The sequence below is a fragment of the Terrapene carolina genome, unplaced genomic scaffold (assembly GCF_002925995.2).
Source record: "Terrapene carolina triunguis isolate 2854851 unplaced genomic scaffold, T_m_triunguis-2.0 Scaffold233, whole genome shotgun sequence".
Lineage (NCBI taxonomy): Eukaryota > Metazoa > Chordata > Testudines > Emydidae > Terrapene > Terrapene triunguis.
Genome location: NW_020664584.1, coordinates 12,710,848 through 12,728,869, shown reverse-complemented (window position 1 = coordinate 12,728,869; position 18,022 = coordinate 12,710,848). Strand labels below are relative to the sequence as shown.

At 50.5% G+C, this 18,022-nt stretch overlaps 1 protein-coding gene across 1 annotated transcript in view; it reads right to left on the bottom strand.

Moving 5' to 3' along the window:
• LOC112113961 (arf-GAP with SH3 domain, ANK repeat and PH domain-containing protein 2-like) overlaps positions 1-18,022 on the bottom strand; it is a 106,334-nt gene that overhangs the window by 75,696 nt on the left and 12,616 nt on the right. The window contains exons 2-3 of the mRNA XM_026656842.1: positions 11,413-11,485; positions 9,693-9,838 (exon numbers count right to left, since the gene is read on the bottom strand). Coding sequence (XP_026512627.1) covers positions 9,693-9,838; positions 11,413-11,485 — 219 coding nt within the window. The remainder of the gene's footprint in view (positions 1-9,692; positions 9,839-11,412; positions 11,486-18,022) is intronic.

The window sequence follows — 18,022 nt, the reverse complement described above, 5'->3', positions numbered from 1 at the left end:
GAACCCCCTACCCCTTCTCCAATCTCCCAGCCCCCTTACCGTGCCACTCAGACCAGTGTGTCTGGCTTCGCGCAGTGCCAGACACACTGCTGCATACATGCTGCCGTGCTCCCCTGCGGAGCCACAGGCCCCTCCCCCCAGCACCTGCCTTCCAGATTTGAACACCTCAAAATTCAGGAGTGCTAAAGCTCAGTTACTTCGTTTCTCCCAAATCAAATATACTGATCCACTGTAACTTGCTGTAGAAAAAGTAGGATAAAATTGAGCAAGAAATGCTTCCCAGTGGTTATTAGGACTGGAATTGCTATTTTCAACAGCCATTGCCTTGTTTGTTTGTTTAAAAGGAAGACAGTGATATTGCATTGGCAAATTCCCCATAGAAAGAAAGAGTGGAACAAAAGAATAATAAAGTCACATCAACTTTTCCTCATTTATGTAGGACAGTCTTATAATATGCATCCAGATATCCTCCAGTCACACAAGCTGAAAATTGTTCCACTTTACTGCAGTTCCGTAACCATATGGGAACCAATCCTGTCTGTGTTCTGTGCACATCCAAAATTCCTGCTGAATGACCTGCCCTGGGAGCGAGTTACCAGTGACCCAGGGCTGCGGCGGAAGGAGGGTGCAGGTGGTGGTGGTGGGGGGGTGAGAGCCCAGGGTTTGGGCGGCAGGGGGGTGCGGGTGGGGGGGGCGGCGAGGAGCCCAGGGCTGGGACGGGGGGGCAGCCAAAAATTTTTTTGCTTGGGGCAGCAAAAAACCTAGAGCCAGCCCTGCCTTCTGTAACACATATGTCTGTCCCACTCCAAACACAGAGCTTCCAGAGCAGTTCAGACAGAGAAAGAGAGTTTGATACGGGCAAAAATGTTGGCTACTTTTCATTTTCTTAATTCTCAAAAAAACAATTCTGCTCATATTTGAAAGAGAAAAAAGCCCTCAGACAGAAACCAGAGCTGGAAAATTCCAGCCTGAAAGATGAAACTTGACCAAGTTATAAGCAACTAAACAAGGGCCTCCAAAATGGATACATTTAGCCAACCATAACTAGAGAGGTCATGTGCCAGCTCTAATTCCCAGACAGGAAACCTCATTTGCTTTCAGTTATCACTATACAAGGGATTTTTGAAACAAGACAAACACTGCAAGGAAAGGAGATTAAGTCATTTCACCATCTATTCTACTCTCTGAATATATCAGATACCCCAATAACTTCAAACCGCAACCAAAGTCTAACTCAAAATGCAATTAAAACCTTAACTCTGACCCTTACAAGTGTGTTCCCAGCAGGGAGCGGATTCTGAGCAGGGTAATTCAGGAGTTGACAGAGTTACACAGGTGAAGAGGATCAGGCTCTGTATCATTTGTATTTCAGAAGAATCTGGAGGCTACAACCACGATCAGAGCCTGATTGCGCTAGGTGCTGTACAAAGACATAATAAGAGCCAGCCCCTGCCCCAAAGGGCTACATTCACAAGGGGATTTTGATGCCTAGCTGCCCTTTAGGGGCCCACATCCAACATGCAGGCACCACTGGCATTCACAAAACCCCTGCTCAGCTGCCACATATATTCCCTACATTCCCAACAAGCATGCGCAAAACTGCCTATGTCCTGATGACAGTACTGAGCAGCTCGGCATCCTCGCTCATGCCTAGCCCTGGGAGTCTCAAACGAGACATTCTCTATGTAGCTGTCCGCGGGGCCCAATCCAATAGGCACACTCAGAGCCTTCCTCTCCCAATACCCAATAGCCCAGTGGTAGGGCACTCCCTGGGGTGTAGGAGACCCAGGTTCAAATCTGCCTGACCTGGGGCAGGGATTTGAACCCAGAGCTCCCCCATCCCAGATGAGTGGTCTGGGCACAGCACCACCTCCATCATTTTTTGTGAGCAAAGACCTAATTCCTTTTGCCGCTCCTTGTCATTTCCCACTGGCTGGCCCAAGTGGCTCCCCGCTCAGCATGCTGGCACCTGAGCAACCCTTTCTTAGGCTCCCCGCTTCTCCAGGCATGGCATGGGGAGCGGGGTGCCTTACTGGGGCTGAGGAATCCACAAGGTGGCCGGGTGACTAGGAGTTGGCATTGCAATGCCCAGGTCCCCCTTGTGAATGTAGCCCAAAGCACTTAGCCCCATACAAACCATGACCCACACAGCGCTGCAGCTCTCATGTCTCTTCCAATCTTTGGTAGTTTTCTTAAAGCCCCAGCTCCTCGAGTCATGTGAATAGGTGAGACCATCAGCTTCCATTAAAAAAAGGAAGTTTCTAGTCCTCCTTGTTGTGGAGAAAAGTGTGGCAACACGACCTGAGTGCAGCCCACAGGCTCAAAAGCAGAAGGCAAAGTGAAAGAACCTGTTTATGTTTTTAAATCTCATGACTGTTGGAAGGCCTAACTCAGGCTTTTTAAATACTTGGGAGAAAGGACACTGGCTGAACTTCGCCGATGGACTTGGAAAAATCAAATCCTGGGAGAGGAGCCTGTCTCGGTTCAGGGCAGGTCAGCTGGATCCCACAATAAGGGCAGCCACTCTGGGCATTCAGCTCCCTAGTTAATTGCCTTTCCCAACACAGACTAGCTGCCCTAGGACACCTGTTTGCTTTCTCTTCAGAGACAGAGAACAGTGCAATTGCTACAGATACAAGTGACCACCAAAAATGAATAAAAAAGTAAAGATTTGATCAATTATAGATCAGTACGAGTTTCAGAAGTATTAATTTTAAGTTCAAAAATAGTACAAATGGAAGCAACAAAAATGAAACTTCACACACATTTTCGGAAACATGACACCAAACAATGGTGTATTAATTCAGTATAATATCCATCAGCCCTATCTTATCAGTGGGAGGAGAGTGTTTGTTTCCTCACTATACAAAGTAATGGAATTTGGCGTTGCCGTGTAGGAAGGAAAAGACGTAAGTCATCTTCAATAGAAAGCCAGGAGCCATACTTGGAATTGCGGTTAATGCTGACTCGCATAGTTAGGTGGCTGAAAAAGGAACGAGGGCTTTAAAAGCCCCATTTGTTAACTCACGAAACTCAGATCCCACCGATAACCAGAAGTCTGCATCTGGCATTTGTGAACATTTGTGCTGCAGTTCCTTGTCACTTGACAGGACAATAAGGCTTTCCTCTTCTTTTGAAGACAGCATATCTGTGGGATTCGGCTTAAAGCTGATGGGTTCCTGGTCCATTGATTACATTGGTCTTTGCCCACTTCAGGAAAGTATTCAGAAAACTGCTCCTGCAGACCTCCTAAATGCTGAACACTTACGTCCTGGATGCTGTCAACAGACAGATCACTGCATTGTTGCACAATGTCCTCCAGCATTGAAAACATGGAAACAGATCCCTGCTGCACACGTGAAGACCACAATTTAAGTCTGTTAATGAATGCTGCTATCCGATCATTAGCAATGAGAACATTTGCATCTCGTCCCTGAAGTGCCACATTCAGAGAATTCAGTCACTCAAATATATCAGCCAGATATGACAACAAGGATATCCCATGAATGTCACTGAAATGCTGTACAAGTGGAGAGGTATCGGCAAGAAGAATACGGACTTCCTCACGCAGTTCACATGGATGTCCAAGGGCAAAGTGCTGACAAGACTAACAAACTTTTGCATGTAACAACAACTGTGTGAAGTTTGCCTCCATCTCTTTGCATAAAATGTCAAAAATCCTTGAATTAACCAGTTGCGACTTTATAAAGTTTATAATTTTTACTGCAACTGAAAGACCATTGCTGAGCTCCTCTGGCATCATCTTAACAGCCAATGCCTGTCTGTGGACCATACAATGATTCCAGGTAGCTGTAGGGGCCACTTCTTGTACCTTTCTCACAATCCTGCTATGCCATCCTGTCATAGACCATGCTCCAGCGCTGCAAATTCCAAAACAACATCCCCAGTCAAGACCGGTGTCTTGGACAAAATTATTTAATAGTTTTAAAAGTTCTATATCGGTTGCTTGTGTTGGAAGTGGACGGCAAAACAGAAATTCCTCTTTTAATTCTGTTGCTGTAGCAATTCGACTATACACCAGTAGCTGTGCAGTACTTGATCTATCTAGCTGAATTGAATAATATGGGCTCTGACGAATACTTTCTAGGAGCGTCTCTTTTACATCGGGGCCATCTCCACAACACGGCATGAAACTGTGTCATTGGAAAATGGGATCACGTCTAGCTGTGATGCTGCTTTCTCTCCTATCATGACCGTGCATGTATATCCTTTGCAGCTGGAAGTAGTAGTTTCTCATCTATGTTGTGCGGCCTACCAGCTTTGGCAATGCGCAAAGCCACACAGTAAGAAACCTGAGTAGCCTTCATGTTAATACTGTACACTTCAACAACTTCTGTCCTATTCACTCATGGAGCTTCCTCTGAAAAAACTCTCTAGGTTTAGCTCCTCAGGTAGCATGTCTTGTTTTGAGATCCTGGCGTAGCTTGCAGGGCAGCATACTGTCATTTGCCAGTTCTTCGCCACATACAACACATTGAAGCTGCTGGACCCGCTCCATGTAAAGCTCAGTTTGAAATAAGCTTTGTCATATTTTCAGCTTTTGCATTTTGCTGGAACGTCTGCTGCTGCCCTCACTTCGGCTTGTGTTGTACACTTTACTCCCTTTGTCACAAAGCCATCCATTTCTCGTGTTAGCTCTTTCTCGCTGTAAGCGTGTTGCTGCTAATGGTTTTAAGTTCTTGGGGGGAAAACCACACAAAGGACCTGTCACAGTTGCTAAGAGAGCCCTGTGTGGGACTAGTGAAGAGCCCTGCAGTGCCCGGTGTGGCTGTGGCTCCCCCTGTTTCCGTGGGGCAGGCTGCGGCTCTGGTGTCGGGAGCCAGGGCTGAGAGCCAGAGTCACAACCTGCCCCACTGTGACAGCGGGAGCCCAGGCTGAGAGCTGGAGCTATTAAAAAACACACACACATACATACAGAGAGCTTGCGCCTCCCTTTACACATTCCCATGCCTCCCTTGGGAGGCGTGGCCCATACTTTAAGAACTGCTGTTCTATACCCATTACCTCAGAGGCCTCATGGACTGTGGAAAACCTCCAACCAGTTCCCCATTGAGCTGACGCCTCAATATAGGTTATGTTCTCTTTCTTTTGAACTGCCAGAAACCTTCTCCAATACGCTTCAGGGGTCAGTTTAAACTTCAGCCACAAAGCTTGTTTTCAATTATCATAATCTTTGCAGTCTTCCCATAAGGGTAAAGATGTCCAGGGCCTTTGCCCAGAAAGCAGTGGAGCCAGGTCCCTTACCATGTGCCCTTGTCCGAGCTTATTTAATTCACATAGCGAAGAAGTCATTTGGAGTCTATGCCACTCACGGGCACAGGTCCATGGCGTCTGGCTCCACCTACTGGACAATGGTTCTGCTGCCACAGTTTCTCCATCTTGATCTGATATTGATGCTCCCTGTCCTTTTCTCTCTTCTACTGCTGGTACTGGCGCTAACGTTGGGTCTTACCGGCACTGCTGCGGGTCCCAGACTGCTCTCTCTTGCTCTAGATCTGCAAGCTGCTGGGTTTCCAGATGCACTCTGTCCCTCTCCAGCTGAAGCCTCTCTTGCTCTAGCTGTTGGGCGTCCAGCACTCCTCTTGCAGTGGTGGCCTTGGTCAGGATGGAACACAGTAGCTGACTGTCAGCCTCTTCCCTGTTTCTCTCCAGGGCGTTGGGTCCAAATTTCTCCCTGTCTGCTGGGCCCTCTGTCAGTCGACTGGATATTCTCTGTGAACATGGACCATCATTCCTTGACATTAGAATATAGCAAATCAACTATATATGATTTTGTTCTATCTTCAGGGCTAATCTCCCTTTCTCTGCATAGCTCAACAACAGACTTTTCTTCAGTTGTTCATAATTCATTTCCCCCATCTCCCTTTTCACTGTTCCTTTCCCCAGAAAGACTACTGAGGCTTTTTTCTCTGTGCCTCTCCTGTCTAAGTAACTTGCTTTTCCTGCTGTTGGCATTTATGCAATTGACACTGTTAAGAGATCCCACCAATGCTGCCACCATAGAAATTGTGGTTCAGGGTGGCTGCACCTGGATTTCCCCTCTGTGGTTCAGCAAGGGCACCCACTCTCAGGCTGGTAGCTCCCCAGCCATTGCCTTTTTGGGTGGAGACCCACAGCTCTCTCCCCTCTGACCAGGGTATTCCCAGGCTTCACAGCTCCCTGTCTTCACTGTGTCATTCCCAGCACAGACCAGCTGCCCAAGGACACCTGTTTGCTTTCTCTTCAGAAGGGCCGGCTCAGGCTTTTTGCCGCCCCAAGTGGCGAAGGAGGAAAAAAAAAGCCGCGATCGGCAGCACCTCGGCGGCAGCTCTACCGCGCCGCTTCATTCCTCAGCTCCGAGAGGGACTGAGGGACCCGCCGCTGAATTGCCGCCAAAGACCCGGACGTGCCGCCCCTTCCCATTGGCCGCCCCAAGCACCTGCTTCCTTCGCTGGTGCCTGGAGCCAGCCCTGCTCTTCAGAGACAGAGAACAGAGCAATTGCTACAGATACAAGTTACCACCAAACTCTTCCTAAGCAGGCCAAGTATATTCCATAGGTACAAAGCATTACCGAGAAAACAGTAAAAGAACAAAAGAACCTACCCGCATGCTAATAAGCTCACCAGAGTTACCCCAACTCCTTTTAATACCGCACCCTAGGAGCATCCTTGTGGTTACAAGGTCATCAGAGCTTCAGCTCAGAGCAAGCACGCAGTCATATGAGGCTTCAGTAGGCCAAGTCCTTCCAACCCTCCCCTAAGGACTGGGGCCCTCCAGGGTCCAGGGGTCCCGCCCATTTGCTGGAGTAGGGAGAAGGCCCTGAGACAGGTTAAACCCCAGGCTTTTATGCAAAAGTCTTTTCTTTGTCTGATGGACTCTGGAGAATCCAGTCTGCACAAGCATATGCAGGTCTCCCCAGGTGGTGACTTCAAAGGGCTGGGAATGGAGGAGGTACATTAGTATCCCCCCTCCCTGCTAGAGAAGGGGCACACACTGCCACAACAACACAGCCACAACTGCATTTTTCATACTGTGCCCAAAGGTGTTAACCCAAATTCCATACAGTTTAACTTAACTCAATAAAGCTTATCTTCATTCCATCAGGTTCGTCAGGATATTGCAAGTCTGTCACAGAGCCTCCTCGACTGGGACAGAATATATTAGATGAAAGCTGTCAGTAGGCTCAAACCAGAGGGCTCAACCTGCAAACACTTGCTACTAAGACTGCCACTTACTCCCATCCAGGAACTACTCCCAGTAGGAACTGCAGGCTCAGCGCTTATCTTTCTTTTTGTAGGTGTCGGTGTGGTTGGGGCCCTGTACTGCACAAGACCAAAGTCATCAAATTTGCTGCAGAACTCACCACTTGTGCAGAGCTGGGCTCCAAAACCTGAGTTTCCACTTTTTTTTAAATGAACGTAGTTAACCTTGAGTATGACTGATGTAGTGTGGCATGCCTGAGTCTGCAGACAGCCTGAAACAGTAACTCTGAAAGGTGTGAACTGCCCCATTTATCTCAGTCAGTGCCCTGGTGACTCTGATTCTGCGGCCAAGTAATCTGGCCACGGAATTCACCATTTCTGCCATGGAATTCACCGTTTTCCTGCAGCCAGGTGCCTGACATTTATTTTTGTCTCCCTGCCCTGCTTGGACCTGCCTCTAGCTGCCACTTTCTCTTTAGCTCCTCGCACAAGGGGTCTTAACTAGACACCCGTGTACGCTCCCTGCATTGCTCCATGGAGACAGGCAGCAGGGACTGGGGAGCCAGAGCAGGAATCCTGCCTGTAAGGAGGGGATAAGGGGAGCAAGAGGTGAGGCTGGGCAGCTGGGCTGCCTGCAGAATAGTACAGGAGCCACGGTCCAGTGAATGGTGCTGGGCCCATGGTGAGCAGAGCTAAAAGCCCTTCCTTGAACAGTACTGCAGCGACACAGCTGCACCACAATAGCGCTCAGTGAAGATGCTGCTGATGCCAACAGGAGAGCCTCTCCTGCCGGCGTAGGTACGGCACCTCCCCAAGAGGCGGGAGCTAGGTAGCTATTGTCCCTCCCTACTATTGCAGGGCAGAGCAATGGCACTTGTGGTTCAGTTGCCTAACACTTTCTATTATAAACAGTTCCTGCAGCTGTGGTGAAGAGCTCTAATGCCCCCATGGCTTGCACTAGCATTTTGGAATTTGGCAAGAGGGTGGGCCCAGGCCCAGGGAGGGACCTAGTGGGGACCTCATGGAATCTGTTCAGATTTGCTTGAGTTACACACTGTTAAAAATCACCACTGCCTGCCGACGATTCACACAGCCAGCTTGGCCTGGGCTTGCTCCCAAGCTCCCCCAGTGTTCCCTTCGCATTGCACATGCTCTACCCCACACCTCGCTTCAGAAGCCCACATGGCATGGAACCCGCACACGGGGCACAGACAAAACGGATCCGCCTCCTGCTGCTGCCCATCGAAACAGCCTCAGTCTCAGCTGAACCCTGACAAATACAGAGCTGAAATCAGGCTGGCTCCCCGGCGTTGTTATAACAAGTATTAGAATGATAAGAATCATAAGAATGTGTTTAATGCTCAGACTTTATTGAATGCTCATGCGTAGCTGCCTGCACCAATCTCACCTTTACCATCGTATCCCAGATTGGATAGTGATATTTGAGCAGTTTGTCTTGTGAGTCTCTATGACTGTGTAAATGACCAAACAGGAGAGAGCCACTGACTAGTATGAAGGGCTGACCTCTAACAAGTGTTTCTCCCTTCCCAAAAGGAAGGGGTCATCCATACCAGATGGACAGTTGTGGGATACTGCAAAAAGAAGACAAAAGATTTTGTTGTTGTTCTGCTTCTCCCCATGAAGATGAGCCAGGCAAGTGGACTCCTCCCATCAACTGTACTGAGTTTGCAGATCACAGCACATGGCAGGAAGGAGATAAAAATGCCAAACAAAAGGAACCTGAGTTCTTTCTGCTGCTTGAACTCTGGGGGACAAAGTTTTCAAGGCATAAGCAAAGGATCCCCAGCTGCTTAGCCTGGGTTAGCCCTAAGGAACATATAGCGCTGATTATAGAAGCTTTTATTACCTTTTGGAACTTAAGATTGGAACTCATTTGTGTATTTAGGTTTACCTGCTTTCACCTTGTAAATAACTCTTGTTTCTTTTTCCTAGTAAATATATCAGTATTTAGCTTATTATAGGACTGGCTACAAGCATTGTCTTTGGTGTGAGATCTAAGGTGCAACTGACCTGGGGTAAGTGACTGGCCCTTTGGGACTAGGAGTAGCCTGAGTATTGCTTTGATTCTTGGTGTAAGGGACCAGCTATCACAAAGGCAGGCTCACCTAGGTGATAAGACAGATGGGAGTAGCCAAGGGGACTGTATCTGACTCCATGGTTAGGCTGTTGTAGTGCCTGAGGATTATACCTGATACTTGGTTGGTGATATCTGAGTATAGAACTCCCCACCACTGTGGGGTTTAGGCCCTGCACCCTAACAGCCTGCCTTGAGGGGGGACTCACGCTCTGAGCACTGCAGGCAGCGTTACAACAACTCAGTCCACAATTACACCATCACATGCTATTTTGTCCATATGACAGTGGCTTCATTTCTGGGTGAGGAAACCAACTGGGCCCCTCTACCCCTGACATACGCCCTGTGGCTGGGAGAGCACCCAGGCCTGGGGCACTTGGGCAGCAATTCTTACCAGACCCTTGACTGGGGCCAGCAGCTCCCGGGAGAACTCGGCAAAGGAGAGGAAGGCACCGGCCAGTTGCTCGTCACCATCACTCTGGTAGTTTGCAGAGAATTTTTCCTGGGCTGCAATATGAGCTTCTATGTGGCTAGTGAGATCTAAGCACAGAAACACCAAGCCCCAATCAACATGGATAAGGAGAGCAGAGAAGGAAGCTACCATCGGCTGTCCAGTCATCCACACCTCAACCCCCTCCCCAGACAGCTGTCAGCGTCTAGGCCAGAGTAGGACAGGGCTGGAAGGGGGAGTCAAGTGGGAGAGAGGATCACTGGGTCTGGGGGGGTGGACAGGTGAGTGCAGGCGGAAGGTGGGGATTGGGGGTGAGGGGAGCAGGGGCGGGGCTAGGGGGCTGGGGCAGTGCAGCAATGGGGGGATGGGACAGGTGAGTGGGGCAAACCAGGGGAAGTATTGGGGGATGTGCAGATGAGTGGGACAGAGCAGGGTTGGGGGTGTGGGGAGGGACAAGGCAGGGGTGAAGGGTGGGGCAGGTGAGTGGGGCAGAACAGTGGCAGGGCTGGGGAATGGGCCAAGGCAGGGCTGGGGTGAGTGAGTGGGGCGGTCGGGGAGGGGCAAGGCAGGGATGGGCAGGTGAGTGGGGCAGAACAGGGGTCGGGGAGGGGCAAGGCAGGGGTGGGGGGGGCAGGTGAGTGGGGCAGAGCAGGAGGTGATGGTGTATGTGTGTCTCCTACAGCCCCTCCCCTGTGATGCGGGAGGACCTTGCACCAGGGCAGTTGGAGCCGGTGGGCTCCCGCTCTGGGCACTGGGCACAGAAGGTGCCCTTGAGAAACAGCCTCTGGCAAGGTTCCACCCCCTGCCCCCAGCCCTGGCTGTGCCCCTCGGCAGCGGCAGCAGGAGCAGCGGCGCTACCTCCTCCTGCTCCTGGCACACTGCAGGGTCCCCGGGCTAATGCTCCGGTCAACGCAGGGGTGGCAGGGGAGGAGGATGAAGCTCCAGTGCAGAGCTAGCTCCCATCCAGCCCCATCAGCGGAGTGAGGGAGCCGGGCTGGGACAGGGGAACAGCCATTCCTTTCACCTTGGCACTTGCTCCCTGTCAGCTCCGTGCTCACTGGGCTGGGCAGGGAGTGCCAGGGCCTGTTGGCACTAGTGACCCCAGGCCCGTCTGGGCTGGGAGATGCAGAGGAGCTGAGTGGCGCAAGCAGGGGCGTGTAAGCCGAGCTGGGTGGCACAGTGGGGTTTGATGATGCCATGGCTACTAGTTATGCAATGCCATCCTTATTGCTGGGGGTGGTCTCTGCCCCTCAGCTGCTCGCCAAGCAGAGGGCATTGCTGTGGGGCCGTGGCTGGGGTGCATGCTGCTCACAAGGGCGCTGACTGGCCTGGCCTGCCCCATTTCCCACTCATGCCCAGCACTCATTGCAGGGTTTCTGTGAGGAGGGCAGAAAGGCAGCTGAGACCAGCCCTGATGTCCACTGCAAAGCTGGGAGGAAGGCTCAGGGCTGGATAGCAGATGGCAGTGAGGAGTGTGGAGAGAGCAGCAGGACTGGGGGACTCCCCTGCAACCCCTGCAATGGGAGGGGTTCCAACACACCCAGAAACAGGCACAAACATGGGGGCATGTCTCCAAAACCCCAGCTCCCCCTGCCTACTCTCCAGCCCAACAGACAAGCCTCCCTCCCCCTGGCCCACTCTGGGTCTCCGGCTCTGCTCTCACCTTGTCCAGAAGCATGCTCTGCTTTGGTGGCTTTCCTCATTTTTTGCAATACAGCTCGATCAGAATCCAAGGCCTAGGAACAACAAAAGAGGTTTTGTGGGTTTCTACCTGCCAAATCCTCTAAACATGAGACTAGACCCAGCCACATTGCAGATGGGCTACACAGCCAGGAGGTGGCTTGCTTTATACAGCCTATGGGCACCAACCAGCACACCCCAGGGCCCAAGGAGCACACACTGCCCTGCCCAGCCTCTGCTCATTTGTCCATCCTGCTTGGTTTGAGGGAAGCTGCTAGAAGGAGCTCTAATAACCAACAGACCGGTTGTTGCGCATACCCTGCTCTTTCCTAGGGTAACCATCCGTCCGTATTTCCCCGGACATGTCCGGCTTTTGCATCTTTAAATAGCCGTCCGGGAGGAATTGGTAACAAGGTTAAAAGGTCCAGGATTTTCCCCCCTCCCCTCCATGCAGAGTGTGGCGGCTGATTGGGCAGCTGGGCCTGATTGAGCCGCTCCCATTGGCCTCCAGCAGCCAGAGCCCCTCCCCTGCTCCCCCCTGCTGCCTGCAGGCCGGTGTAAGGACACAAACAGCCCCACCAGCAGCGTGTTTTGCCTACACATGGAGCCAGCATCTGACCGGCATGGGCATGGTAAGGGGAGTCCTGGGGGGCAGTCAGGGAGCAGGGGGAGGGTTGGATGGGTCCCCAGCCTCCACTTGCCACCCCCCCCATGCCTCTCCCATGTCTGCTTGTGCTGCCCACATTCCTCCCGGCAGCAACTGCTGTCTGCTGCCCCAGGGGCCTAATGCCCCCCATCCACTAATGGCAAGGCAGGCTGCCCTTACTCTGACCTTCCACCCTAGCCCTGAGTCTCTCCAACGCCCCAAACCCCTCATCCCCAGCCCTCATCCCCCCTCACCCTAATCCTCTGCCCCAGCCCTGAGCCCCCTCCTGCATCATGAACCCCTCATCCTCAGACCCAACCCTCATCCCCCTGCACCCTAATCCTCTGCTCCATCCCTGAGCCCCCTCCTGCATCATGAACCCCTCATCCTCAGACCCACACCCCTCACCCCTGCACCCCCTCCTATCCCCAAACTCCCTCCCCCTTCCCACACACCTCCTCCTGCCCTCAAACTCCCTCCCAAAGCCTGCACCCCCTCCCTTTGCACCACCTCCCACCCCCAAACTCCATCCCAGAGCCTGCACCCCTCACTCCCTCCTGCACACCCACCCCTTGCCCCAGCCCGGAGCCTGCACTCAGCACCCAAACTCTATCCCTGCACCCCTCCTGCACCCTAATCCCCAGACCAGGATCTGTACCCCAGACCTCCTCCCCCCACCCAACCCCCCTCCCAGGCAGGTGTGGGGGGCGGGTTCTGGGCACCACCAAAATTTCTACAAACCTGCCACCCATGTGAGTGGATAAGGGTCGGGGCAGACAGGGGACAGGTAGGGTCCTAGGGGGGCAGTTAGGGTGGGGGGTTCTCAGGAGGGGGCAGTCAGGGGACAAGAAGCAGGGGGGGTTGGAGGTTCTGAGGGGGGCAGTCAGGGTGTGGGAAGTGGGAGGGAGTGGATGGGGGCGGGGTGGGGCTCCCCCCCCCAGTGTCCTCTTTTTTGATTGTGGAAATATGGTAGCCCTATCTTTCCCCTCTTTACACACAAAATACTGCAGGTGGGGCTTTCAACAGTCATGGCTAGACGCACAAAAGGCCTTATCTGTGGGTATTCTGGGACACACACACCAGCTAGCCCGTCCCCAAAACTCCTGACCTGCTAACCCACAGCTGTCTTTTGCGAGGGTTTAGACATGTTCAGAGCACACCAGCATCAGGACGTGGCAGCTTCCACATGCCCAGCTGCAAAAACTTAGGGGCCTAGGGAATTTAGGTGGCAGCCGAGTGAGGGTTTGGACGATCTCAGCAGTGCCTAAGCATTGGACTTAGGGCCTACGTCCCTTTGTGGATCTAGCCCTCAGTGCCCAAAGCTCACTGCACCCAACTCCTACAGGAACTTTTGCCCATCTCAGCCCATGCTCCAAGTACATTATTAAGGTAGCAACACCCTGCACTCCAATGCCAGGATTACAATTGCCTGGGTAACATATGACAAAACCATGGTTAAGACAGTGTAAATAGCCCTAAACCAAGCATTGCAAACCCAAGCAATTCAGAGTTAAGGTTACACTTGCCAGAAATCCCCATCTGTTAAGGTAAGAAAGGGTAGGGCACCCACAGACCCTAACTCTGCCATGTCACAGCCGGGGCATGGGTGGCCAGACCTAGAAATCAGAGCCAGAGTCCGCTGCAGGAGACAAACTGGAGATTCGAACCATGAGTCGGGCCAGGTTAGGATACCAGAGGGTCAGAGGCAAACTGGACTCAGAAACCACAAGTCAGATGCCAGAAGTCAAGCCAGGTCAGATGCCAGGAATGAAGCTGGGGGAGCAGGGAACACAAGGCACACAGTCCAGAGCAGGGCTGGAGCCCAGTTGCTCAGACAGCTCTCTGTCTCTGCTGATAGCTTCAGCAGGCCAGTGGCTAATCAACCACCATGGAACTCTACCAATGGGACCTCAGGGGTGGAGCCTCACACTGGGGCTGGGCTTCACAGGTCCCAGGTAAGTGCTAGCCAGCAGGCTGCCAAGTGGAGGGTTGGAGGCTCTCCTACAGACCTGGGTTCAAGACATGAGGGTCAGGATACACCATGAGAGGAAAAATGATGGTGTCTTTAAATTAGTGTAATCTAAACAAGGCTCACAATCCCACACTGCCTTAATGATAATTGTATGGCTATTGCAGGGCAGCATTAAGGTGCCTTGTTCCACCCCAGCCTTCCTGCGTGACTTGGACAAGTCACCCATCTCTCTGCTCCCTGATGGTACTATGGGGAGTGGGCACTGCCCTGCCTCACAGGGGTGGGTGAGGACACATTAGATTAATGGATTTTAAGGTTATCGAGTCTGACCTCCTGCATAACACATGGTATCCCTGCATTAGTTACTCCTGTTCTAAATCCTCTGGCTGAGGTTGAACTACAGCAGATTTTAGAGAAAAACATCCAATCACTATTTAAAGATTGCCAGTAATGGAGACTACACCACAACCCTTAGGAAGCTGTTCCACTGGTTAATTACTCTAACAAATTTACATCTTAGTTCCAGCCTGAATGTGTCTAGCTTCAACTTCCAGCCATTGGATTGTGTCAGACCTCTCTCTGCTAGATTGAAGAGCCTATTATCAAATATTTGCTCCCCATGTAGATATTTACAGACTGTATCAAGTCCCCCCCTTAACCTTCTCTTTGTTAAACTAACTAGATTGAGCTCCTTGAGTCAATGACCGTAAGACCTGTTTTCTAATTTCCGAAGGCTCTGAGGTGCTCAGATATTACACCCATGGGGGCCAGAAAAGTACGTAAGAAAGAGATGGCACATTCGAGGCCACCTTACACATCACCAGAGAAGAAGGGAAAAGTTATGATTTGCTGAATATGACTATCTTATTTGTGTGCATGTATCATTTTTGCATCTAAAGTTATGAATATTGACTATGTAGCTGTATTTCAAACGTAGTGACACCTGAGTGACATCATCTGTAGGAAAGATGCTTCCAGCCTAGACAGCTGTTTGGGGAGGGTCTTGTTCAAGGTAATGGGCCTTAGGAGAAGCTTATCCCCCACCTGGAGAGCCTTCCTGAGAACGCTCCAGACAGCCTATGGGTACGGCTGCTCTGACTCAGCAGGGTGTTAGTATATAAGTCTGTTTGTTAGCCTGGGATAGAATTTTGGGTTTGACTTTTTGATACTCTTATATCTTACACTAATATGTGTAAACAAAGCCTGTGTTTATTGCTTCTGCCTAGTCAGATGGGTTTGTTAGTACAATGGGAACAGATAAAAGCGGTTAAAGTGTTACTTGAACGAACACTTGAAGATTGCCTCAACCCTTATCTCAAGGCAAAGTCAAGCAACCAGTCGTGAGGGGCAAAGGGCAATTTGGGGGAAGGTATAAAACACTAAAAGACCAAAGAAATGCCTGTCCCTGACCATACGACAACCTCACTCCTTACCCCTCCCATGGGGTACAAAAGAGTTGAGACGAAGACCCCAGACCCAAAATGGAACATGATGCTAAGTTATAAGGGGTGGGATTGTGGATGTGCATTTCAGGTATAATTATGCCTGCTGAGGAGGGGAAGAGGGAACACTGAGGCATCAGAGTTATGGGACACATGCTTGCTGGAAAGTAATCCCAATAAACATCCCATTGCCTGCACTTCGGACTTCTGGTCTTCTGCTTTCTGTCTGCATGACAAGAACCAGGGGAGAGGGTGAAGGGAAAGCCCTCTAACACACGGTATACAAAGGCATGTGACCAGATGACATGACACTGATCTCCATTTTGGGTACCTGTATTTTTCGACAAACTGGTCTGGAAATCAAGTTTGAAACAAAGGGTTCCCGCCATATGGAAAAGCTATATAAGGCTGGGAGTGACATCATCTCTTGTTCTTCACTCCCCCACAACTCATCACCTGAGAGAAGCTCTGGAAGAAAAGGACTTGGAATGGGGGTGGGGAGCCCAAGCTGCAAAGCAAGTGCAGCTTGTTCCTTGAGAATCTGCAAGCCTGCTTGTATTATCAGCCAGGGTGAGCGATTGCTAATTCATATCTGTTGGAGCTGACCACAAATTACCTTGGGCTGTTGTTACAGAATAGTTTGGGTGGAGCTAGTAGTGGACTGGCTTTGACCAGCTGGGCTGGCTTGCAGCCACTCGACTGGATAAACAAGTAAATTGATAAGGAAGGCCAGAGAGTGTTGAGTGTGGGAATGGAGAGCAGTTGTGTTACCTGCCAGAGCCTGCTTGTGGGTGAATCCGCCCCCCCTTAGAAGGAGATGATGATAAAAGCAGCTCTGAGAATTGCTTTAGATGAACAGTTTCACCTGCGGACCCTGACCTTGCGGGTGCCCAGGAATTCCCCATGCTGGAGCAGCACCTGCTACGAGCCCTCAAGGACAAGACTGGAGGGCCCAGGACTGTCAGTAGCAGAAGGGGGCGTAAGCATTGATTCTTGCCTGCCTGCTTGCTGGAAAGCACGTATTTAGTAACGCGTGAAGGCTGGGAAGCTTATTATACTTTGGCAATAAAACCGGTTATATTTATACACCTGGTGTGGCTTAATTGAGTGTATCCGAGCCCCCCTCACCCCCTTTGGCTTGACAATATCCAATCTTTCTAGTATTTTAGACTTAGTTTGCAGTTTTGTTTATTTACTAAGTAATCTGCTTTGATCTGTTTGCTATCACTTCTAATAACTTAAAACTATCTTTGTGTAGTTAATAAACTTGTTTTATGTTTTAATCTAAACTAGTGTGCCTTTAAGTGAAGCGTCAGGGGAAAGTCTCAGCTTGGTTAACACAAGCGTGCATTGTCCTCTCCACATTGAGGGAGGGGTAGGGTGAGCAGATAGCAAGTGTAAAAATCGGGATGGGGGTGAGGGGGTAATAGGTGCCCATATAAGAAAAAGCCCCCAAAATCGGGACTGTCTCTATAAAATCGGGACATCTGGTCATCCTAGGGAGGGGTGAACTATTTATGAGCTTACATTGTACAGACCCCTGTGCAGTGCAAAATGGTATAATTTTGGGTTTATACTCCAATGGGGGGTGCAAGCCTGGGAAATTGGCTGTTGTCTCTTGTCTGTCTGTGAGTGGCTTAGGTAAGCACTCAGGTAGCTTACTTGGGTGTGTGGCGCCACCTGCTGTCGTGTTGGGTGGTAACGGCCTGGAGAGGCTAAATCATCAATGAAGTAGGGTGAGAAGGGATGACCCAGCTGGCTGGTTAGAGGGGCGCAGTGGTTCTCACAGCTGTCAGACTGCACCGGGGGTGACAACCCATCACAATAGTTCTGACCCATTCTCATGCAGTGACAGTCACTCCCTCTGGGAAAAGCACACAAATTTACTCCTTATTTCTTGGGCTCATGCAGATGCCCGAGAGTCCTCCTTAGGGAAGAGGCCAAGTTTACCATTCTTGGGGTGGAACAACTTGTAGCCAGGCAGCACAGCGACTCCCCATGGACACTTGTGCCATCACCAACTTCCTTGGCATCAAGGAAGGCCCACAAAAAAAAAGTAATTTTCAGAGAATTCTGTTCAAATTATTTGAGTGGGTCAACAAATGTGGACTAGGGTGATCCAGTGGATATAGTGTACATGGACTGTCAGAAAGCCTTTGACAAGGTCCCTCACCAAAGGCTTTTAACTTAAGTAAGCAGTCACAGGATAAGAGGGAAGGTCCTCTCCTGGATCAGTAACTGGTTAAAAGTCAGGAAAAAAAGGGTAGGGATAAATGGCCAGTTTTCACAGTGTAGAGAGGTAAATAGCAGGGTTCTGTACTGGGACCAGTGTTGTTCAATATATTCATAAATGATTTGGAAAAAGGGGTAAACAGTGAGGTGGCAAAGTTTGCAGACTACACAATATTACTCAAGAGAGTTAAATCCAAATCTGACTGCGAAGAGTTACAAAGGGCTCTCACAAAACTGGGTGACTGGGAAACAAAATGGCAGAGGAAATTTAATTTTGATAAGTGCAAAGTAATGCATATTG